General features: G+C 36.6%; 3 protein-coding genes and 1 long non-coding RNA gene across 5 annotated transcripts; 1 reads left to right on the top strand and 3 right to left on the bottom strand.

Moving 5' to 3' along the window:
- Positions 1–328: 328 nt before the first annotated feature.
- LOC106363311 (probable glucan endo-1,3-beta-glucosidase At4g16260) lies at positions 329–2,376 on the bottom strand. The gene is made up of 3 exons (XM_013803073.3): positions 2,113–2,376; positions 1,515–1,998; positions 329–1,005 (listed from the first exon to the last, which is right to left on the bottom strand). The coding sequence occupies exons 1-3, from the start codon at positions 2,174–2,176 to the stop codon at positions 513–515; spliced, it is 1,041 nt and encodes a 346-aa protein (XP_013658527.3). The 5' UTR covers positions 2,177–2,376; the 3' UTR covers positions 329–512.
- Positions 2,377–3,226: 850 nt separating this feature from the next.
- On the bottom strand, positions 3,227–5,525 carry LOC125580940. The gene is made up of 2 exons (XR_007318659.1): positions 4,214–5,525; positions 3,227–3,976 (listed from the first exon to the last, which is right to left on the bottom strand). It is a non-coding gene; the product is annotated as an uncharacterized LOC125580940 (long non-coding RNA).
- A 117-nt stretch (positions 5,526–5,642) lies between these two features.
- On the top strand, positions 5,643–7,152 carry LOC106364743 (peroxidase 40). The gene is made up of 4 exons (XM_013804262.3): positions 5,643–5,991; positions 6,134–6,325; positions 6,422–6,587; positions 6,659–7,152. The coding sequence occupies exons 1-4, from the start codon at positions 5,671–5,673 to the stop codon at positions 7,060–7,062; spliced, it is 1,083 nt and encodes a 360-aa protein (XP_013659716.1). The 5' UTR covers positions 5,643–5,670; the 3' UTR covers positions 7,063–7,152.
- Positions 7,153–12,297: 5,145 nt separating this feature from the next.
- LOC106367467 (flowering time control protein FCA) lies at positions 12,298–19,917 on the bottom strand. Of its 2 annotated transcripts, none has more exons than XR_007318658.1 (20): positions 19,227–19,917; positions 19,030–19,100; positions 18,820–18,898; positions 16,863–16,945; positions 16,731–16,782; positions 16,462–16,529; positions 16,045–16,111; positions 15,884–15,963; positions 15,732–15,796; positions 15,462–15,521; positions 15,211–15,373; positions 14,813–14,887; positions 14,272–14,730; positions 13,932–14,111; positions 13,599–13,775; positions 13,475–13,507; positions 13,245–13,341; positions 13,051–13,083; positions 12,832–12,897; positions 12,298–12,653 (listed from the first exon to the last, which is right to left on the bottom strand). XR_007318658.1 is itself a non-coding variant. In XM_013807248.2 (20 exons), the coding sequence occupies exons 1-20, from the start codon at positions 19,681–19,683 to the stop codon at positions 12,633–12,635; spliced, it is 2,325 nt and encodes a 774-aa protein (XP_013662702.1). In that variant the 5' UTR covers positions 19,684–19,916; the 3' UTR covers positions 12,298–12,632. The 2 variants fall into 2 exon arrangements, 1 of the variants encoding a protein (XP_013662702.1); XM_013807248.2 differs by having other exon boundaries at positions 13,245–13,280; positions 19,227–19,916.
- Positions 19,918–24,420: the final 4,503 nt, after the last annotated feature.

Genomic DNA, 24,420 nt, shown 5'->3' with positions numbered 1-24,420 from the left:
ATTCAGTGATTTTGCATCTAAACTATAACATTTTTCCATTCACCAAGTTTACAAACTAGAGAGCTTGATTCTTTCCACAGAAATTGGAGCACGTGCCTAGCAAAAATTGCTTACGTTGTAACTTAAAACGAATACAAAACCAATTCCACTTTCTAATACGGTTGAATTCAACGCGTGTATATATTGCATCACAATCCTATACATTGGCATCACAATTCACAATGTTAATACTGTCTAATTCAACAAGCTAACAATTCGGCGGTAAGATTGTGAACAATGAAAGGGCTAGCTTGATAAAATTCAACGGTATTTATCAAGAGTAACCAAATGGATCAAGGTACTTCTTATTTCAAACAGCCAAAAAAAAACAAATTTATGATCTCTGGAAACTCTTTATTATTTGAGATTATTTATGGGATTATCGCTGACGCTCCCCCATATTATTTCAAACATTCATAGAAGTCTCATATACATGGTGAGATCACATATTATCATCATCTCGATTCAAACCATCACTCGACCGCCGTACCCTCCCTCACGCCAGCGAATGCTATCGGAAACTTTGGCTGTTTATTAGGGAAAAACAAACCGAAGTTCTTCTCGATCTCAGGATTCTTCTGATTCTCATCGAACATGGCGAACAAATACGTCTCCACACCTCTCCCAGGTCTCTTTGGCGTCCCTTTGTTCTCTCTCACACGTGCCGCAAGGTTCGTGTAATACGCTCGCGCGTTATCAAAAGTCGCAGCGTTTCCGCCGTTTGAAGGCCATCCGCTCTCCGAAACGACGACGGGAAGAGATCCACCACCTGAACGTTCTACGGCAGAGTAAACGACGTCGAGCAAGGCGTCAAAGAGGTTTTGGTAGCCGCGAGATCCGTCCCAAACTATGACGTTAGGAGAAGTGAAGAGAGCGTAGGAGAGGGAGATGTCTCGTGGGTTGCCGATGTAGCTGAAATAAGGGTAGATGTTGGCCAGTAACACCGAGTTCGTGCTCGTCAAGAACCTGATTAGTCAAAGAGAGTTATTTGGGGAAAATGAACCAAATACACTTCTTGGTTTGGCTGGTTTATTTGGGTCAATTGAACTTTTGTGAAATCAGGTTAATTACTCCAGTAAAAAATTATTGCAAAATGATAAATTGAGTGATAATCCATCTATCCAGTTAAAATATTTTTAAATGTACTATTTTCTATGCAACTATTTTAAAATATCAAATCCATAGTAATTAAACAAATTCATTTAACTTTCAAAATTTGCAGTTTATCATTTCTAGCTAATAAACTGCGAAATGTTTTAATATATATATATATATATATATATTAGAAAGAAAATTTTAAAAAATTTATTTTATAAAAAAAAACTAATATACTACAGTAACGTGCTATAAATTTATAACATGTTATTTAGAGGAACATTTGTTTGAATTAAATATTTTGTAACAAAAAGTTATAGCTATCACTATCTAGTACGTAACCGAAAACTGATTAAAAAAAAACAAATACATGAACTTACCCGATGATGGGATCGATATACCACCTAACGTCACCACGAAACTCTCCAGCGGAAGGAGGGAAAGAGTTTCCAATCAAAGTCATATCAACGGCCGTAGAGACTTTGATCCTATCTTGAAGATTCGCACCTCTTAGAGCATCGTATACGTTACGCATCGCAGGGAGCACATCGCCGCCGCCGTTGGACGGTACAACTTCGTTACCGACGGCGATGTACTTGAAGTTAACGGCGGGATGATGGTTAAGAACGTTGTTTTGGAGCCACGCTCTAGCTGAGGAAGGGTTAGTGAGTGAACGGAGATCGGAGTTGGGGACGCCGACGAGGACCTCGATGCCGGTGTTTTTAAGAGCGTTTAAAGCTTCTTGGTTTGGGTCGTAGAGACGGACTCTTCTGATGTTGTTTTGTCTGAAGAGAGCGATGGTGTCTGGTTTAGACGGAAGGTTGTTCCCCATCATTCCATAACATACACCTACTGGTTCTCCACCTGGTTTCATCATTCAAATTAAAACATTAATGAGCCATGTTGTTAATTAAGTTTATATACCATAATTAGTAATGATAATATAATAGCCATGTAGAAAGAGAGAGAGATAGATACTTGTTGGAGCGAGGATGGTTGCGAAGAGAGCAAGAAGAAGATACAGTGGGATCATTTGTGACATATCGAAATTGATGTGTAAGTCTATTGATACTGTGGGTTATCGATAACTCATTGTCTAATTGGGTTTATGCTTAAGCTTTTTTATATGCAAAATATGGTGCGTATACTTGAGTTTATTTATTTATTTTATAATTAAGAATATGGATATGTTCGTATAAATTGTGTATTATGTAGAGTTGAGTGAGAATAAAAAAATTACTGTTTATTAAATGAAATTTAAAGTCATTAGTCGGGTCAAGTAATTGAGTATGTAAGGTCGGCTCGAGTGTAAATACAAGATGAATGTATGTAACAATGAGAAGATCATGTCGAAAAATGGGTAGAGAAATGTCCCTTTCCAAATCGAGAAAGTAGATAGGAGATTGCTTATGTTTTCCAACACTGTTAAATCAATCCTAATGTATTTTTTCTGTCTTTACCTATACAAAATTTGATTTTATTTGACTCCAGGTGTATTTAATCAAATATTTAGTACTAATATTAAACGAATGACGAGAAACAAATTCGATTAAGCACGTAAGAGATTTTGAATGACTATTTAACTTTTTCTTTTTAGTAAGAGATTTTGGGTTTGTACATTCGGTAGAACTAAACTCTATACAAGTTAAACTTTTATTTGTAGAGTGAATCCTTTCCAATAGAATTTGTACATGTGATCTCTCAGATATCTATTAGATATAAACAACTTCACCAACAACAAATATAGACATTTGAAGTTTTGTCTCTTACGTGCAAGTTGCAACAACTTGTAACTTGTGAAATTAAGATAAGCTCTTATTCAATGTCAATGGTTCTAGTATAATTCCACTCATGAGGTTATTACTGATTACTTGACCTTTGTGGTGGTCCAATTTGATTTTTTCTAAGCAATTGTTAATTTTCTTATTTGATTACATATTTAGGAAGAAGGAATATGCTTTGTCAAGTTGAGTTGAGATAATGTCATCACTTCAACTGTGGATATTATAATTTGAAAGCAAACAGCAGCCCACGCGAAACTTTCAATCATCTTGTAGAGACTCCAGTTTCTATACCTAACCATCCATAATCGTGTATTATATACAATGATTCGTTTGAAACATAAACTTCAATAAAAATAAATTTGTTGACAATTTCAACATACATAATTCAATACGGTAACGTAGGCTTTATCATTAATAGTTCTATCGAGAAGATTATACTCATCAACTTTTTATGATATCACACAGCAGCCGGCGGCTAAAGATGACAATTTTCAGTTTCCACGTATTCATAGACAAGAACGAGTTTTCTGAACGGCCCCTCAGAAATCAGCAAATTCATAATTAGACTAGGTAAAAACTAAAATGATCATAAAAGACCCTGAAAATTCAAGAACTCGATAACGTGTAACACGAAAGGTTCAAGGCTGCTGGATGGATGGATCACGTTAACATAGAAAATCAATCACGTCATATAGTTCCAAGCGTTTGACACTTAACAGCAACTCTTAACTGATATAAGCATTGATCTAAAAACAAGGACAACGAGAGCTGGATTGTGGATCTAAAACTCGTTAATTTTCTCCTTTTCTCGGTTTAATTTCAAGTTCTAAGCTTCGATTCTTAACCGTGTAAGCCATAGCTCTGTCTCAAAAGCACATTAGAAACACGAAACCCTAGTTTTGTTTCATAGCACATAAAACACACAGCTTCGTTTACAAAGCACATGGAACCCTAATTTGATCAAAGAAAGCAATGTATGTACCTGGTGATCACAGTTACGACAAGCGTAGAGGAGTATCGATTGCTCCTTGTCTTCCTTTGGGTATAAGATGTTATTACTGCCAATTTCCAACAAGAACAAACACACAAAATGAAAAAAAAAAAAGGGCGAACGATGGGGGAAAAGATTGGAGCTTTACTCGAATTGACAAACACATACGAAAACCCATCAATGCTAAACTTCAGACGGAACTTAAGTGCAAGTACAGAAACAGATTCAGACAAAACTAATGAGATGAGAACCACAAAACTAAAAAGAAAAAGAAAAAAAGAGCAAAGAAGAGGTTCGGTTTTACCATTCGCGACAAAACTTCATTGTACTCATCTTCGCTGGATCTCTTCAGCTCACTGATTTTCACACACAGTCTCTCTCGAGTGTCTTTGGCGGGATCGTTCAGAAGAGAAGGTCAAGCAGCTGCCCTCTAGAATCTAGTAAAAGCTCTGTATTGTTGGGGATTAGCACAGTTGCTGTCCTTAAAAGCCCATGGGCCAGCCCATTTACAAGGTTTACTGTTTTGACTTTTTTAACTTTAGTTTTTATTTGTTCCTCGAAATATTTTACTAATCAACAAAATATTATAGAATGATAAATAAATTTTATTTAAAATAAAATAAATAAAATTTCACCAAACAGTTAAATGAATGTTGAGTAGATTTATTGTGTAGTGATTTAATTAAATAAACCATTACCTTATTTATCTCTATAATTAATACTATATTTGAATTCTTATAACTAAAAATATTTGATTTTTATGAAAAAAATGTATATAGTGAATAAAATTTTATTTATGGTGTTTATCAATATCACTAGATTTTTTTAGTATAGATATATGAAAATAAATCAATAACAATTATAATAAAACATGTTTTCTAATATTTTTTATTATGTTATTTTTAATAATCATTGCTATATAATAATATAAAATAGTTATATTAAATATTTTATAATTTATATATGTCATTCTGCAACACTTATTCAATCACAAAATTTTCAATTTTTCATTTTTTATTTTTCATTCTGCAACTTAATTTTATTTTCAATCATTCCATCGTTATCTAATGTTTGATAACTTATGTGGTCGACAAATAGATAAAAGGAAAAAGGACCACACGAAATAAATTTGACTCTTTCTTCATTGAAGAGTAATGTACCTTTTCAACAGTAACCACCACATGCATATTACCATGCACCTTATATCATTCTGTAATAATTTGTACATACATATACAATATTTTAATAACTATTTTGTCCCCATGAAATAAATAACCATAATGTTCACAAAACCAATTATCCCAAAATAGAAAACAGACTTCCTAAAGATTCCAAGTATTGAATTGGTCCGACTCTGAACTACTCCTGACTCTTTAGTCTACACTGCACACCGACACATCCTTTTCTCTGTGTAGAAGCAACATTTGTGATTTTCTCTTCATTAATTCATTACAATGTCAAGCTCTTTTGTTCCTTATATTTGTAAATCGTATTACATGAATATGTAATCATCTGCATCATTTTGTATATGTTACATTTTCTTATACAAACACACGAACATTAATTTACATACATATATGAATGATTACTAGTGCATCATCCGTAATTGGGTTGTTGTAGTGCACATGCAGCCATGAACTCATACATATATAGTAGGTGTGTTATGTACCATGCATGCATGTGTCTATACATGATTAATTGTTTCTATAAATATGGACACACATAGATACTAGCTTTCTAAAACAGTACAAATTCCACTGAATGTTAATACTCAAGAAGAAAGTGGAGAGAGATCATATAACGATGAAGAATCTCTTTAACTTGTTCCTTATTGTGCTTCTCGTTTCTATGCCGGTTCTCTCACTCGCTGCCAACTTCAGCGAGACTTGTGAAGACGGAAGTGGAGAACCCGGTTCAGGTTTCGGTATAGGGTTCGGTATAGTTCTAGAATTCGGGTTATACCGGAATAGCTGCCCTGAAGCCGAGTCTATCGTCTATTCATGGGTCGAAACCGCGGTTTTACAGGATCCAAGAATGGCTGCTTCTCTTCTCCGTCTTCATTTCCACGACTGTTTTGTCAATGCAAGTGCTCTCATCTTATATTTCGTTTTAATTATCTTGGTTAAATAGCTAATACAAACCATTAAACCGGACGAAATCCAAATCACTAATGGTTAAGTAGAGGAGAAGTTTAAACCGGGATGTGTTTTGTATTACATTACAGGGATGTGATGCTTCGGTCTTGTTGGATGACACAGAAGGATTGGTCGGTGAAAAAACTGCACCTCCGAACCTCAATTCTCTACGAGGATTCGAAGTGATAGATTCGATAAAGGCTGATCTTGAAAGTGTATGTCCAGAGACTGTCTCATGCGCAGACATTCTTGCCATGGCTGCTAGAGATTCAGTCGTTGTGGTAAATACTTTCTTCATTTTTTCTAATTATAATAAGAGACCTTATAATAATGTATAAACCGGTTATGATTGAACACTTTAAACCGGGTTTTTGAAGTCGGGTGGACCAAGCTGGGACGTGGAAGTAGGAAGAAAAGACGGTCGAACCGCGAGTAAACAAGCAGCAACGACTAGCTTACCATCACCAAACTCAACCGTACCAACTCTCACCTCTATTTTTCAAAATCTCGGTCTTTCGCAAACCGACATGGTCGCTCTTTCCGGTACAGTCTCTAAGTATTCTTCTTTTACTTAACACTAAACCGGTTAATCACACTTAACCGATGTAAACCAGGTGGGCATACATTGGGAAAGGCAAAGTGCACTTCATTTACAGCTCGGTTACAGCCACAGCAAACTGGACAACCAGCTAACCACGGAGACAACCTTGAGTTCCTTGAGTCACTACAACAACTGTGCTCGACAGTGGACACTTCTGTAGCAATCACTCAGCTTGACTTGGTGACACCGTCAACATTTGACAACCAGTATTATGTTAACCTTCTCTCGGGTGAGGGATTGCTTCCATCAGACCAAGCTTTGGCTGTTCAGGACCCAGGAACAAAGGAGATTGTTGAGACCTATGCAGCCGACCAGTCAGTTTTTTTCAAAGATTTTAAGAATGCTATGGTTAAGATGGGAGGGATAACCGGTGGTAATGAGGGGGAGATTAGAAGGAACTGTAGAGCGGTTAATTAAAATAAAAGGATAGAACCAATTATGTTCAAGATCAGACTTGATGATATCTATTATATAAAATTAAAGAAGTCTACATAAGACTTTGGTTCATAGAATAATCTATGGAAGAAATGAACACAGATAGAAAAACAATTCCGTAATGAAAATATGCATATCCTGATTCATTCCAAAAAAAAAAAAAAATGCATATCCTGGGAAGTGGGTGAGTCGAAGAGTAGAAAAGATAATAAAAACAACAAAATTACATAAACATAGACATTGACTTGACGAAACAAAAAATTTGATGTTGCAACATAGAAAACATGTTGACATGGCACTAAACATAAAACAGTAAAAAACGTGGTATAAGTAGATTGAGCTGAAGCCACACGACGAAGACAAACCTATAAGAGTCACTAAATGAAGATATAAAAAGGGAAGAAGGAAGTTTTGTTATGGTTAGCAATCCATAAGAAAAACGCGAAGAGAGGAAAGACTACTAGAATGGAGAGGGAAAACACAGATAGGTACATGAATGTGTCTGTTTATACTACACCCTATAAATCCAAGGTTGCAAGCATAAAAAAAGTTGTTTTAGATTGTGTAATAATTCCTAGCAAAAGTGTTGTAAACATCTTATAGATTTTTAATAAAAGGAAAACTCAGTGCACAAGAGTTTTTTTAGGAATCTTGTGTTGAATTCAAATGCGTTTTCAATTGGTATTAGAGCGGGCATTTGAACCTTTAAACATGTGAGTATCCTACTGATAGATAGCTCGTTATATGAGCGTTGTTCATAGAACCCTAATTCAAAAAAGGCAACAAATCATTGGAAAATGAAGATGAGAGTTGTTATAAGAGAAATTAACAAGGATGTTTGGACTGCATTTGAAAATGATTGGAAATCACCTGAAGGTAAAGACAATATATATTATGGCTAAAGACAAGTCAATCTGGACTGACGATGAAAATCATTTGGCAAAATACAATGCAAAAGTTTTCTGCCATCTTATATGATGTTAGCAAAAATCGGTTCATACACATTCTGTATTGAGAGTTTGCTAAAACAGTATGGGGTATGTTAAAAGAAAAACCCTTCTTGGTTCAACTTGAGAAAATGACTAGGATATCACTAAAAAAATATTTGTCACAAATATAGTCTATAAAAATAAAAATGTCCAAAATAACACTTAATGTTTTATCAGAAGAGATAAATATACACTTATACTCCAATGGTAAATTAATTTAGACATTAGTGTTTAGAGTTAAGAGGTGGATTTTAGCATTTAGGGTTTAGGGTTTAGGGTTTAGGGTTTAGAGTTTAGGGTTTAGGGTTTAGAGTTGGGGAGTGGGGTTTAGGGTTTAGAGTTGGGGAGTGGGGTTTAGGGTTTAGGGTTTAGGATTTAGGGTTAAGGATTTAGAGTTTAGGGTTTAAGGTTTAGAGTTTAGGTTTTAGGGTTCAGAGTTAGAGAGTGGGGTTTTGGGATAAGATTTCAAATTTTGAAAAATAAAAAAAAATTAAATTTTTCAAAAGATGAAATACTATTTTGGTCATTTTAGTTTTTGAGGGCTATTTTTGTGACATAAACTTAGAAATGTGCTGCTTTGGAGATTTGCCCGTTCAACTTCATGAAAACATTTAAAATTGAGTGTTGCATTGGCGTCGGGGCAGTTTTTTTTTTTTTTTTTTTTTGTCGACAACATTACAGACTCATATAGACTCTGTAAACCACACCGAGAGATATTGGTCCATGTGAACGACGAAAGACGGCTGTTTTCTGACACTGCGTGCTAGATTATCCGTCTTTTTATTTTGCGTCCTTGGTACATGTATTATCTCTGAACGTGTAAAACTCTCTTTCAGATTCTTGATATCTTCCAAATAACTTGCAAAAGCTGGCCATTCTTCTGGTTCCGAAACCATCTTCACCAATTGAGAACAATCCGTTGCAAACGTAACCTGAAATTGTCTTAAGTTCTTCATACATTCCATTGCCCATAGTAACGCCTCGAACTCTGCATGCAGAGGAGATAGAGACGCTCTTACGTTCCTAGCTCCCATCAGACCCGCAAATCCAATTAAAGTACTGAACCAGCCTTGGCCAGAGAACATATCTCCCTCTTTCCATGATCCATCTGTAAAGCACCATCTGCCGGGAATCGACGGAGGAAACGTAACCTGAGTCTCCGCTCCCATCTTCTGATCTTTCAGTAACTGTGCCTCAGCCCAGAGTATTGATTCCGTCTCAGCCAATTTAAGAGTATCCCTAGGATCTATCTCCAGATTACTAAAAACCTTATTATTTCTTCCTTTCCAAATGTACCAAAGTATCCAAGCAAATTGATGATCTTCCATCGGTGGAGCGACTCTCCAGAATAGATGATCCATATTTGTAAATAAAGAGTCTGTCGAAAAATAGCTCGATTTGTTGGAATCTTTGACAGAGCCCACACCTGAATAGCTGGAGGGCACTCAAAAAACACATGGTTAATCGATTCCTCCTCTGCTCCACATCTTGCACAGCATATCTCCCCTTGCATCCCTCGTGCCTGCAAATTCTTCTTGACTGCTATACATCCTGAGATCAATTGCCAAAGAAAATGTTTTATCTTTGGTGGGCACCGTATTTTCCAACAAAAAACCTTTAGAACATCAACCGTAGGACCAATGAATAACGGTATTCTCTCCCTATCCGGGTAAATTCTCTCCACTTGATATCCTGATTTAACCGAAAAGTTTCCATTATTTGTGAAATGCCATCCATCACTATCTGCCATCTGGTGTCTACTCAAAGGTATACTTTCTATGATTTTCACATCCTGTGGATCCACCAAAGTCCGAAGAACCTGCGAATTCCATCTTCGCGAAGTGGAATCAATAAGGGAGTCCACTGTAAGGTCGGGAAACAAATTGTGTTGATTTTTATTGGCTGGTCTCGGGCGAGTGGTTGGTAGCCACGGGTCATTCCATACTGATATAGAAGATCCTGTTCCCACCCTTTTGATTAGTCCTTTGCTTACCAGAGATCTAGCAGAGACAATACTCCTCCAGCCGTATGACGGTGATCGAACCGGTTCAAGTGGTGAGGCATTCCTAAAATACCTACCCTTAAAAACCCGAGAAAATAACGTGTGTGGCTTTTCTATTAGCCTCCATAACTGCTTACCAAGCATTGCTGTATTGAAATCGGTTATATCCTTAAAACCTAATCCCCCTTCTTCCTTGCTGACACATACCTTATCCCAAGATTTCCAATGTAGTCCTCTTGTACTACCTCCAGGACTCCACCAAAATTTGGCTACTGCACTCGTTAATTTTTTTGCGGTGGCCTTAGGTAATCGGTAACAAGACATCGTATGGTTCGGCAATGCCGTAATCACTGATTTGATGATCACCTCCTTTCCTCCTTTTGTGAAAAATTTAAAAGTCCATCCATTTACCCTATTATATAAGCGATCATGAACAAAACCAAAAATTTGAATCTTAGAAACGCCAAGATTTTTCGGTAATCCTAAATAAGATCCCATTCCTCCCAAATTTTGTATTCCCAAGACATCTCTTAACTCCTGTCTCATCGATTCTTCAATCTTATGTCCAAATTGAATTGATACAAGAAAACAAAATTGTTTGTATTTTTAGTAAAAAGCTGTGGAATTTCTAATGACAATTTTACCAAAAAAAAAAAAAAAAAAAAAAAAAAACTTCTAATGACAAAGAGCAATGGAAACATGACATCACTATTTTTTTGTTATATCGAATCAACATTAAGAAAACAAAGAGTGTATTAGTCATATTTCATTGTTATATAAATTATTTAGGTTGCATATGCATTAACTTATGATATTATTAAAATTAATATTTGCAATGAGAAATTTCCTATGATAGTCATTTTTAAGTTTTTGTTACAAAAATAGTGTTCAATAAAAAAATGACTAAAATTTTTTTTATTAAAGGGTAAGGTTAACTAATTTAGACTTAGGGTTTATAATTAAATGGTACGATTTTGGAGATAGGGTTTCAAATTTTAAAAAACAAAAAATAAATATTAAAATATTGAAAATAAAGAAGAGCTATTTTGATCATTTTCTTCCTTAAAGACTATTTTTGTAACAAAAAATTAAAAAAAAAACTATTTGAGAGAATTGGCCATTTGCAATTGCCTTTATAAAACCTAGTTATTTTAATATTCTATTGAATTTTGTTTGTTTTTATGTTGAAACCCATAAATTTTATAATTGTACCATAATTTTGATTTATCGAATAAACTTATAGATAGGAACAATTAAGATGAAGATGAAAGTTTAGAATAGTACAAGAAGAAAGACACAGAGAACGAAAAGAGAGAGAAAGTAGATCTGTGGTGGTTTCGGCGTTCGGCCGGCGCGTGAGCGTGCGTGCCGATGCCGGAGTCCATCATCCTTCAGTTTAATTGGTCCGGAGTTCTCTTCTCCTCGTCTCTTTCAGTGGCCGCCTTGTCTGACCTCTGGCCAAACACCTTCCGCGGTGGTTCTGTTCTTGGAGTGAAGACGCGGTTGCTTGGAGGGTTGGCGCGGTGAAGATGATAGTTGTTTGGGTTCTGTTTCCGGGAGGTGGAGGCTTCCACAGCTTCGCCGCCGCCGGTTCTTGTCGCCGCGAGGTGGAAGCTTCCTCAGCTTCGCCGTAGTCGGTTCTAGTCTCTGGGGGGTGAAGGCTTTCACAGTCTTGCTTCGCCCGCCTTAGTTTGCTTCAGTTAGTTTGATCGGTTCTGGTCCTGGTGGTGTTTTGAGTGTGTGGTTTGGCTCTTCGTTCGAAGTGGTCCGCGGTGTGATCTGTCGGATGAGCTCTCGATTGGATCGATGAGGCTCTCCGAAGGTTAGACAAAGCGGTGAAGAGAAGAAGAGGTCTCGGGGGTGACCCTTTGGTGTCTCTGGCTTCGAGGGCGGGGGTGGTGAAACTCCGGCGATTCTTCGACACGGTGGCGGTCAAGTCGAGACGGAAGTGGCGCGTGGCGTGCTGATGGGTCCTTATCCTTCCACGCGTCCGGTTTCCTTGATGCGCAGTCCGACAGAAATCAAGCGAGTTGGGTTTGGACCGCCGACGGGTTAAGGTTGTAATAGTGGCCCACTAGAATCGGGCTTGGGTGTGGGTTGTTTGTATGGATGAGCTTGGGTCTTTGTTGGGTTTTAAAAACTCTATTAATAATAAAATAATTTGGGAAAAAAAAAAAAAAAGAGCAATTAAGATGAAATCTCAAACCGTGCTTATTGGTTTAAAGATGATATCTGAATATGCATTTATATTACTCTTACCAAGTTTGGATCAAAGTTCTGTTTTACCAGTTAAATGTATACTAATACTAACACTACATGTGACATGACTTGCGCTATCTATGTTACAACAGACGTGTTGATTGTCAACTCTAGGAATAAAAAAGAAGAAGAAATCTCTGATTAGAGAAAAGATAGAATTCAGCAGGTAGGCGAATTGCCTATCTATTATACCTGAAGGGGTAAACTAAAACTCAGAGACCAAGAACACTGCCGTTGCTGCTTTTCCTCTGCTTGACTAATAATTAGTTCCACACCTTTCTATGTCTAGTTACTGAAAGATTTCAGCTCCTCCTTTCATGTACCTGCGCAGTATCAACACAGGGAATTAGATGCAACCTCAAAATAAAGGAAACTCATAAAGATGGGGATGTTTTCGGTAAGGGAGAATGTGATGCAACCTCACAAACAGTGCATGTGATGTCAAAGGAAGAATTATGAACAGTGAGAAGTTTAGGATCATTGAATAAAAACGATAGCAACCTGTTGAGTTCGTGACGGATTATTGATGGAAGCAACCCCCACTGGTGTATCTGTCCGCCCAAATTCCTAGAAAATTTTAACACATTAGAACATGAGCTCTGCCTTAACCATTTCCAACCAATACAGTCATATCGATTTTGTTTCTACTGGAATCTCACGTATGTTTTCTGATTAAATTTGAAGTTAATCAGAAGATATGATGCATGATATAATATGTACCTGAGCATTTTGACCGGTGCCTGACATAGGAAACTGCATGTTCCAGAAAAAAGAAATATTCAACTAGAGAATATATGCATATCGTTTTCTAAAACGCTACCAAAACGACCACTCATCAAATCTTCACATTTATGAAATGCATATCAAAATCGAATTTCAATTAGTCCCACGTGAAATAAGGTTCAAATATGTACCTGGCTATTTTGACTAACTCCCAATGGCGGCGGATACTGCATTGAAAAGGGAACTCGATGATCAAATTTTGAAATGATCAAATTTAGATGTTTGTATCTGTATATTCAAAACGCTTGTAAAACCATGGTTTATTGCATAAAGTGGCCCGTCTCCTTATACCACTAGATTGGTAACTCAATGATCAAATTCTGAAATGAAAGATAAGCAAATAATTTAACTAAATATACACCTGAGCATTCTGGCTGACCCCTGGAGTTGGATACTGCAACTCCAAATGGAAAAGAATACATATTCAAGTTAGAGACCATGTGAGAAAACTATATGGATGTAAGCAGCAAGAAAACAGAACCAACCACTGAAGAATAAATAGGCTGCTGTACATATTGGCCCTGATATTGCTGGTGAACCTGTTGTGGTTGTTGCTGCATCGGCTGGGAATAAAGAGCCTGCTGTGATTGGGTCTGGGGCTGATTTATAGTTGGCTGCTGTTGCTGACGTTCGAACAATACCATTTCCTCAGGTTTTTCCCACTGCAAAAGTCAATTATATTACGACACGTATTGATGAACTTCAAATATGAAATCTATACATATACATGTTCAAGGATAATAAATAGCACAGCAAATACAAGGAATCCTCCTGAAACTCACAAGAGAACATAACTAAAGAGGAACCACGTTTCTCACCTTGCTTTCACCGGTTTGACCGTTGTAATAATACTTAAATCCATCAGGCGAGGTATGCTCGGTCCAGTTACATTTGCGAGAAACAACACTCTGAGTTGCTGCAGGTGCAGCTGTTTGCATATAGCTAACTGGTGTAGAAGCAGTGGTGCTAACAACTGTCGGAATTGCAGATCCAGCCCACTGATAGAGAAGCAACCGAGAAAAACATAATAAAAAAGAGGGACTACTAAAATATATGAAGGATTGAATACTTAGACATCAGGAAATAATTGTAAGTTAAAACAACAAAAACAGCTGAGGAACTGGACTGGACAGATGCAACAGGGAACTATGTTTGTACCTGCTGTTTACCATGGCCAGTCTGTGAGCCTGGTAATTTTTGGTTTGGTTGCTGCATGGACTGCACCTGCTGCTGCAGTTGAGAAAATGCTTGCTGAGATGATTGGAAGGTTGCTTGTAGAGTCTGAGTCTGTTGTGACAAGAGCTGAACTAGCTCAGAAGGAGGATGTTGCATCTTTTGTGGCGGTGGCTGCTGAGCACGAGGGCGCAATTGATCAGTTGCAGAAGATACAGGTGTTGGCCGTAGGTTGATGTTCAAAGGAGCTTGAGGAGCTGTTGCAGGAGTGACGTTTTGTTGTGGCCGCAGCTGAGAAGTAGGCAACTGGCTGCTATAACCATAAGGATTCTGCAAGGATGCTTGGGCCCCAGGGAAATTAGTTTGTGGTCGAAGGGGCACATCCTGTGGACTGTGAAGAGGTTTTTGTAATGGTGACATATGCTGGCCAGCTCCCCGGTTTTGCTATGGAATAGAAACAGTTGAAATTAACTGATCAACACAACATTTTCAGATTTTCTTTATTGGAAAAATTCAGCTGAAGTACCTGTTGCGATGTGGCAGAGGATGAGACTGGTAGAGGGTTAATGGCAGGAACAACATAACCACCCAATGGACCTCCCTAACATTATAGAATGCCACAAATAAAGCTAACATCAGAAGTAGAAATTATTGAAGAAAAAAACTCCTTAGAAACTGACAAAATGCAAATCAAAGCCATATCATTTCAATGCAAAACACATCAAGTTTGCTGCATCATATGAAAAGCTGGAAGGTCGGAACTTCATGCTTCTTTTCAAGAGTCCATACGCTCATATATGTGCAGCATATAAATTATGTTCGTCCTACTCACACAATACATGTAAAACCTTATGCCCGATTACTTTATGTGTGATTGGGTGTGTACATATAAGATAATATACATGATCATCAAGCTGTTCTTACCTGATTTGAAGGTAATGTGGCTTGACCTGGCCTAGGAGCCAAGTCACTTCCGGTACCACGGATCCCAGTGTTACCAGGTGGCCCCATGTTTGGTGAATTCATAGGACGCCAAGGATTTGTGTGGCTCACATCCACACTAAGGTCACCAAGGTTAGATGTAGGCCTAACAAATGAAGATAAGGAGACCAGGTTTAGTCAAAATATATAATTAATTGATGACAAAAACAACGATCTCCTTTCACCCCAGTCACCTTGGTCCTGAAGCTTGAAAACGAGGCCCTGAACAAAGTCCAACAGGATGTGCCACTTCCCTGGAAACAGAAACTAGTTATGGATATATAGAAAGAAATTCATCGCATTCAAGTAATAACTGGAGAAGGAATAAGGTTCGCAGCTCTCCTCCACCCATGCCCCAAAAGATTCTCATAAATGTAACTCAATAGAACAAACAATGACAGTAGACACAATTTTTTTGATATTAGCATTATAATGAATTCAAAATATAGTCTCCAAGGCAATACCTTGACTCGCCCGGTTTAGGCCTCTTTGGATCAGCAAACCGAACAATCAACGGCTGATTGCAACCCTGGAGAAGGGAAAGAGGCCAGTAAACAAAACAGGTCTAGAGGGGATAATGAGAGAAAGTGAGATACTCATGTGATTCACAGCTTACTCTCATGGTATAAGTTCCATTGAGACCATCGATAGCTGCCATGGCCGTCTCTTTGCTTGAATATTTAACAAACCCGCATCCTAAATGAGTGTCAAAAACAGTTTGACCATATCAACACCATCAAACAATTTATAGAATCTAGTAGCAGTTACCAGACATACCACGACTCTGTCTATATTCATCACGCATGAGATAGACATCCTCCACGCGACCAAATTGCAAAAAGAGCTGTTAAAGCAACAACAGGACAAAGTAGCCGTTCACATCTTCATCATATTTACTGAGAAAAGAAAGCTGACAGCCAAAAAGTTACATCCATTTGGAAGAAGAGATCACTCAGTCAGTCCATTTGAAAGAAGAGATCACTCAGTTAGTAAAATGTGTAAGCGCTCGAATAGTTGACACAAAATTTCAAGCCGCTGACCCTTCCAAGAGGACTACTAAATTGTCATATAATCACTAAAATTACCAGCTAAGGCGACAGGGGATACTGTAATATCTAAATTTAGAACGCTTCCCTCTTTGTAAATCAGACATAAGTAATTACTTTCCATCAAAAAGTAGGATATGAGACATACCTCCTCAACCTCGTTTTCAGTGGCTTGCTTGTTTAAGGAACCAACAAAAAGCTTAAACTCTACCGCACCTTCAGAAGAAGTAAATTCAATCAGTTAATACTTGAGAGTGAGGCAAGGACCACAGAAAAAAGGATCCACTTCCTTAAGATTCATATAGTTTCCCACATTATCTCAATTCTCGTAATTTGAATTTGTACAGCGTATGGTCACCCTATGTATACCAGACAATGAAGGCCAGATTCAGATAATATGGCGCGAAAGTTGATTACCTATGCGTTCTCTCTCCCCATCAGCATATCGAACTTGAACAAGGCCAGTTCCCTGGGAATCAGCAAATTGTAAAAGATGAGTTAACCTGTATTTTCCTGTCCTTGATAAGAGAAGGCATCAATGGTAGTTACCCCAGGAAGAGTGATCTGATTGTGCAATGCTCTAATGGCCCTATCCGCATCTTCAGAAGTTGCATATTTTACAAAACAACAGCCTGCATTAAAGACTGCTACATAAGCTTCTGTTCAAGGTTCCACTTGTCCCTCCATCAAACATCAAGAGATACTAGTAAATAGTTTCTTTACAAATGTACAAGCCACGACCACATTGAAAGCACATAAGTTTCAGTACGAAAATCATAAGACATGTCCTGACAGCCTCGACTTAGATTACTGTAGTAGATTTGATGGAGAGAATAATAAACTAATGTCTTCAAATAAAGCATATGCCTTTAAACTATTTAAAAAGAACACAGTCGGTATTTGCAAATAAAATATATATTACGCAAAAAGATCCAATCACTGCAAAAAAAAATTAGATAAAATTACAAGTTAAGAGTTCTCAATCACTGCTAAGTAACAAATGATATAATTAAAACTAGAGCCATACATCACATTTTCGTCACCATACACCATACAACATACACCACACATTTGACGACATTCACAAAAAGAATTACAGTTCTGAGAGACATAACCACAACCCAACGTCAATTCATTGGTAATAGTTGCATATAGAGAAGAATGACACTTGCTTCATTAAATACATACTAAGGCGGCTCATGCCTGATGCTGATCGAAGCAATGAGAGCGAGTGAAAGCTAAGACGTATTTCTAAGAAATTATAATAATCGTTGCCTTCCATATCTTAGCACCATCTAACATTTCAAACCAAGGAATGTGTCAAATCTACTACAGTCAAACCGTGATAACGGGATGAGTAAAAGCTTTTATGTCACCGTACAATAACTTCTTGGAAAGTCCCGAATTATTAAATAATACATCACTCATCATCTAGTAATTCTTCACACTTGCATCATAAAGACAGAACTTTGATGGAATTTTTCAAGAGCAATCTCAATATATAGAATAAGACCACTAAAAACTGAAACCAAGCTCTATATAGAATAAGACCACTAAAAACTGAAACCAAGCTTTTGAGCTTGGTTGGTGAAAGGTACATAGAAAAAAAATATCATTAGACATATGATCTCTTCCACATAATGTAGATCAGCAGTGTTAGCGTTACCATACAGAACAATAGAGCTACTCAACGAAACAGTCATTCATCAATGAAAGTGAGAACATACAAGAAGTCCACATCCCAGGCCATTCAAAAAAAGCGAAGAGAACATTCATTATAGTTCCTCGGCCATCCACAATAAGAAAAAAAGGAAAGATCATTCATTAAGGCATCAAGCATCCAAAATGGTAAAAAATAATTTCATCATCAACCAATAGAGACGGTACATCCAAAGTTGATATTAAAGAAACTAAAGAAACAAAACATCCAACATGATATAATCACTAAGAAACTGCCAAATATTGACTAGCAGGGGTGGTTTATCAATCAAACCATTTTATGAACGTTGTAAGACTACCAAGTAAAAATACATTCATCCAGTCAAGACCATATACACCATTTTCATTCATCGAAAGGAAGAGTAAAGAGATACTGAATTCAATAGGAAAGGAGAAAACAACGTTCTTTAAACCAGTGCCAACTAAAAGGCAACAGTAAAACATCTGTTCAATTTTATGTACATTAACTCCAACTCTAAAACATGATAAAGTCTGCTACACTGTTCAAACACAACTAAGGTTCTAGGATGGACACAAGTCGCAAAAACTATTTTACCAAGGTCAATACAAAAACCCTTTCTTAGTAAACTAAACAGGCAGCCTTCTTCTGTGCCAAACGAACACAGATAAGACGCTCGCTAGCATAAGCAAAAGCCCGAAAATTGTTGAAAACTAATGGAGGCCAATGATGAGACTGGGGTTGCTTCCCATCAGCCTTTTCAGGAGACCTGAAAAATTTAGAAGCATAAATCACGACTGATTCCTAGTAAAATGGAGATAAACATACCTTGCTGCTGTCCTGTTCTCTTGTCCTTGATAAAAGCAACCTCAAGAACATTTCCGTGTTGTTCGAAAAAGGGACGGACCTATGAAAACCAAAATGATAAACAAGAACGGCTTATGAACAGAGTCTACGAGCTTCGTGGTTTAGATTGCCTCAACAAAGTGCATATATATTGAGAAGAAATTAGGAAAATAATCAAAAAGATGAACTCACTTCTTCTTCTGTAGCTGTCCTTGGTACAGAGCCAACAAAAAGCTTCACCATACTGCTACGATCAGTAAAATCTGCAAAACGAATGATCCAGTAAAGGTAATTTAGTTTGGAAATAGCTCTGATTATCACATACAAGTATAAATGAACCACTGTTAACTCTAAACAACTCGATTACAGTAGAGTGAGCCCAAGCTTACCAGTTCCAGTAAAGCTACTCTGCTCCGAGAGAGGACGACCTCTTTTCTGACCAGAAAGAGGCTGCTGGATCGGCGGTGAAGTCAATCTCACAGAGTAATCAGGCCCCGTTGATTGAAATCCCCTGCCGCCGGAATATCCCCCTGCATCTGGACTTTCCGATGGCGGAAAATTCACTGGCACGTTAGGCCGAAATCCTCCGTCGCGACTCATCGGCGGAAAACCTCCGTCGAAGCCATAACCCATAGGCTGAAAATCTACTCTCCCTGGAGGAGCGTTCATCGGCCGGAAACCTCCTCCAACGCCTTCTCTGTGAAAATTACGATCCGTGGGGCCGTCATCTTCCCAGCGTCGATCGCCACCTCCTCTGTCCCCAATTCCAACTTGATAATTGCTAGGGCTGTTTCCACGGCGACGACGGCGGCTGAAACCTTCGTCATCCTCGCCGAAACGTGACATGGAGGGTGAATCTGAGAGTCGAGGGGGACCTCTAGGGTGAGCTCGGTGGTTACGGTAGGAATCGTCGTAAGCGCCACTCTCGTGGCGATCCCCTCGGTGCCTATCCAGCTTGACGAATTTGGGGAAATTCGGATGGAAATGCAATTCAAGTCGAAGAAATCAAACCCTAGAGAAATTGGATTTGTGAATTGGAGGAGAGATCAATGGTGGTTTGCTGGAAGTAAGCGAAACGTACTTTGCGATTTGAGCGGTTTAAATAGCAAAACCGGTCTGGATTATGGTTCGACCGGTGGAGCGGTTAACATTTGTACCCGTTGGTTTTTTTTTGTGTGCAACTTACAAATTCTACCATGGTTATTCTTCTAAATGTGCTATTGTCTCGGTAATGGAATTTGTAAGTTAAATCTCATTCACATACTAGTTGACTTGACTGTACTTAATTTAACTAATACTAGGTTCTTAGTATTTTGATTTTTTTTTCATATTTTTGTACTATTATGTCAATTGTTTAGTTTTATAAAATGTTATGTTTTTACTGTAAATCTGGAATAAAAAATCTAATTTTCCCTTACTGTAAAGTAAGTTAATTTTTTTGAATCTTACCACTACACATTATACATGAAGAGAATATAGTTGGTCTTTATATTTTTTTTTGGTGTAATATTCAAAATTTTGATGGTTTGTTTAAATGGTTTTTTTAAATTATATATTTTAGGATTGATTTTCGTGACTATATTCTATAATTGCCTAAAAAAATTGTTTGTCCCATATAGACATCCACATAAATATGGATTTCTGATAATTTTGTTCATTGGGATATTCAGTTTTACTTTCGACTTTATTCTCTTTTTTGGCACCCTCATGCTAGCTTGTGGGGCTAGCCAACTTGGTGCAAAAGGGTTTACAAAAGCTGATCGTGATGCGCGTGATCGGACACCTTTTGCTAGGCTATTCGTACGGAATTTTAAAGATCTAGGAATATAAGCAATAGAAATTTCAGAAAATTCTTTGGATACAACTTGTATTTCGTCGAGCTCCGAGTCCAACGCAGGCCAATCTTCCTCCTTTTGAATGAGTATAACCAGTTGTTCATAGTCGATTGAAAGACCATCACTCTGCGTCCAAACTTCAGTATCTCTTGCATTGCCCATAGCAAACCTTCAGCTTCCGCTTGCAGTGGTGATTTGGTGCGTGTATATCGGCCGTTGATACAAACAGTATTGGGAAGTCACCATCCATTAACACAAAGCCAAGTCCAGATATGTTTCTTTCATTTATCCAGGATGCATCAACTTGACATCTCCATCTAGTAGGAGCGTTTCTTTGCAGAGGAACAGTTGTGTCCGTTACGTCAACTCCCATATCAATCTCCATAATCTCGCCTATACGTTGAGCTATCCTCCAACACTCTGCTTCAATTTTATTCGCTAATGGGAAATACATAATTCCTACGACACTATTAATGATTTTTTTTTTGTAACACCGATACGGCAGACTTATGTTTGATTTAAAAAAACTCTTATTTTAATTTTGTATTAAAGAATCAATCATATTTTATATTATCAATAATTTTAGTAAATTTGCTTATTTGTCATGTTTTTATTAGGTTTTAGCTAAATCATTGATTTATTATTTATTTTTAGCTAAGTCACTAATTTATTAATTTAAAAAATACCCTTAATGAATCTTATATATATTAAAAATGAATTTTATTTTAGTAATATTAAATTTATATTTTATATTAAAATTTAGTTAATTTTTCTTATTTGTCATATTTTATTAGGTTTTAGACTTTTAGCTAGGTTATTGATTTATTATTAATTTCTAGCTGATTCGCTAATGTGTTAATTAAAACAATACTCTTAATGAATTTTATATAATTAAAAACGAATTTTATTTAATCATATAAAATTTATATGTTATATTAATATTAAATAATTGATTCTTAAATAATATAATAAAATTATCAAAAAATTTAAAAATAAGTTAATTCTTATATATATTTTGTTGCTATCTGAAAACAATATTTTTATTATAAAAGTTAAAAAACATTTATATAAAGATATTTTCTAAACTATTTCTAAGATATGAGTGTTTTAAAAAATTTAACACAATAATAAGTATATATTTTGATAAAATATTTGACATATATAAATACTTTGATGTTTGATTTAACTATCTGAAAACATAAATAATAACTTATCATGCTGGTTTTAGATTAATAAGATATAAACTAATAAGTATTGATGAGAAAATTATGCTCGCATGTGCGGGCAAAACACCTAGTTTTATATTATACTGTGTGATCTCTAATGTGAAAATAGTTTTTATTTTCTTTAAAGTTATAGAATTACATTTATGTAAATTTATTTTTATTATAGTAATGCAAAATATTAATATTCAGAAATTTTATAAACAATCTATAGATTAGTCTATTATTTTGTTATGAGGAATGTCTAGAGAGACATAACAAAGAAACACATAGCTTTCAACCAATTCACGACATGCCTTATCACTTTACACCAAAGAGTTCCCACTTCTCAGCGCAAAAAAAAAGAGAGTAAAACAAAGTTAATCTTCTATATTTCTTTATGGTTACCCCTAGCCGGAAGTAAATATCTCTGTTGCTCTGCCTTGTCTCATGAAGCAGCTGATCATTCAATCCTTATCATAACCATAAACGAAATATCTATAAGCACAATTTCTTATAGTTACAAAGTAGTATAAACTGATTAAGCCTCCCCAGAACCTCCTTCATTCTACATGTTTCCTCCTTATCCTCGTACAATCCAACAACTTGCAAATACTGAACAAACAAACATAGTATAAATCAGATCGAAAATAAAATACAATTAGTTCAACAAACAACTTAAGCATGTTAAACACACAAGCTTTAAGAAATCAGCAAACCTTCTCGAGTTCTAGTGTTATGATTACATCAAGCTCTGTGTTCCTCCCAGAAAGAGAGATATAGATTCTAATAAGCCTTAGCAACCCTAAGGCACGCTTTTTAAAATCCAGGGTTCTATAATACCATACATGTATATCATCATAAACTCAACATTCCACAGGTTCATGTCACTGAAGAATCTAGTTTGCAGTTCCGCAGAGACATCATTAAGGCCATACATATGTCGCTGAAAGATGATTGCTTACCATGAGGATGAGCTATGTTGTGATGATTGATGATGATGATGATGATTGAAGATGATAATGATTTCCTCACCAGGTTTTTTTTTTGTTAATATAGAGGTTTAAGGTTGAGAGCTGAGAAGTCTCTCTGACTCATCGTTTGCTTCGGCCTATAGTTTACATTTCTGCATCGCATACAACAAACACCAAAGTAAAATTAACACACAAAGCAAGTATGCTTTCTTTTGTCCCAAATGAACTGGAATATTTCACTAAATATACATTTGATTTGGATGTAAAGTAATTTTAGAATTGTATACATCTTCAAGGTTTTCGAGTTCCAAGATCTGCTCTATATGTTGAGCAATGCTTTCCTGTGGAATAATGGAGTTTCTACTTAAGCCTCAGACTAAATATTCATATGTAAATGTTAGAGAAAAAACATGGTATTGTTCAGTGCCTCACTTGTCTGCAAACATGTTATGGAACAGCAAACGCAATTGTCACTCTTTCTTCTTCTTGCATAGGGAGCTCAGCTGTCTCAGCGCCAAACTGGTGCGTTTCTGCTGTATCCGAAGGTGCTTGTACCTGAAATCCATTGCAACGGTTAAAATTTTGTATCTAACTTCATTCTTTTAATATTAAGCTGTGTTTACGATGGGAATTTCACCACTATAGAGTGCATGGAAGAGGTGACTTTGTTCTTCTTTATCTGGATTAGTCTTTAGCCCTTTTTCCTACGAAGGAACGTATTTGCTGCGTTCAAAAGATTGTGCTCCTTAGAATAAGTGAATATTTCAGCATCAAAACACCACACATCTCAGTCTTTTTTAGGTCAAATAACGAAACACAACCCACTCTCTAGAACCAAAATAAGCTGCATCACATAGACAATCTAGGAACATACGAAACATATTTAACAGTTAAACTTGTAGAAAACGCTTATCACTAATTGTCGATCGGATGGGGACATCGTTACCTGAACTCCATTCTGGGGTTGTGGAACAGCAATGCCAATCAAACAGCTCGGACATCTCACAACTTTACCAAATGGAACCTATATCAATAGCAATGTATTCAATATATCATGCTCTCAAACATAACCATTTGGTATATGATTATATATTATACTTCAAGAGAACGTTTAAACATATCTCTTAAACCACACATTGAACATCATAAACTTCTAGCGTGATAAGTTTTCCTTCTTTATATTTCAATTAAAAAAATCAGAAATGTTCTAGATTCGTGCCACTATTTCTACGGGATTTCGGAGGGTTTAAGAACATGAAAATTCTTTCAAAAGCGCATTTTCTTACTCTTCATCATGATAAAACCTAACCCATTTGCTGGGTGGGTACACCAAACACAACAATTATATGTTAAAAAAGATAGAGCATGGTAGATAAATGATTTTATATGAAATACCATGATTCTTCTGATCTTAGGCTTGATTTGTGAATTGTGTCCTCTAGATCCTCGATTGCCATTTTTCTGAGGACCTGATCCAGATGCATGACAGGCATAAAGTGACAGTTTTGAGTCACAGCTTGGAATTTTATTTCCTTGAGAGATTGAAATATTTTTCGGCGAGACGGGTAGGTC

Source organism: Brassica napus, chromosome C1 (genome assembly GCF_020379485.1).
Source record: "Brassica napus cultivar Da-Ae chromosome C1, Da-Ae, whole genome shotgun sequence".
NCBI classification, from domain to species: Eukaryota; Viridiplantae; Streptophyta; class Magnoliopsida; order Brassicales; family Brassicaceae; genus Brassica; species Brassica napus.
Note: the sequence above shows the minus strand (reverse complement) of the source record. Positions and strands in the feature narration are given on the sequence as shown.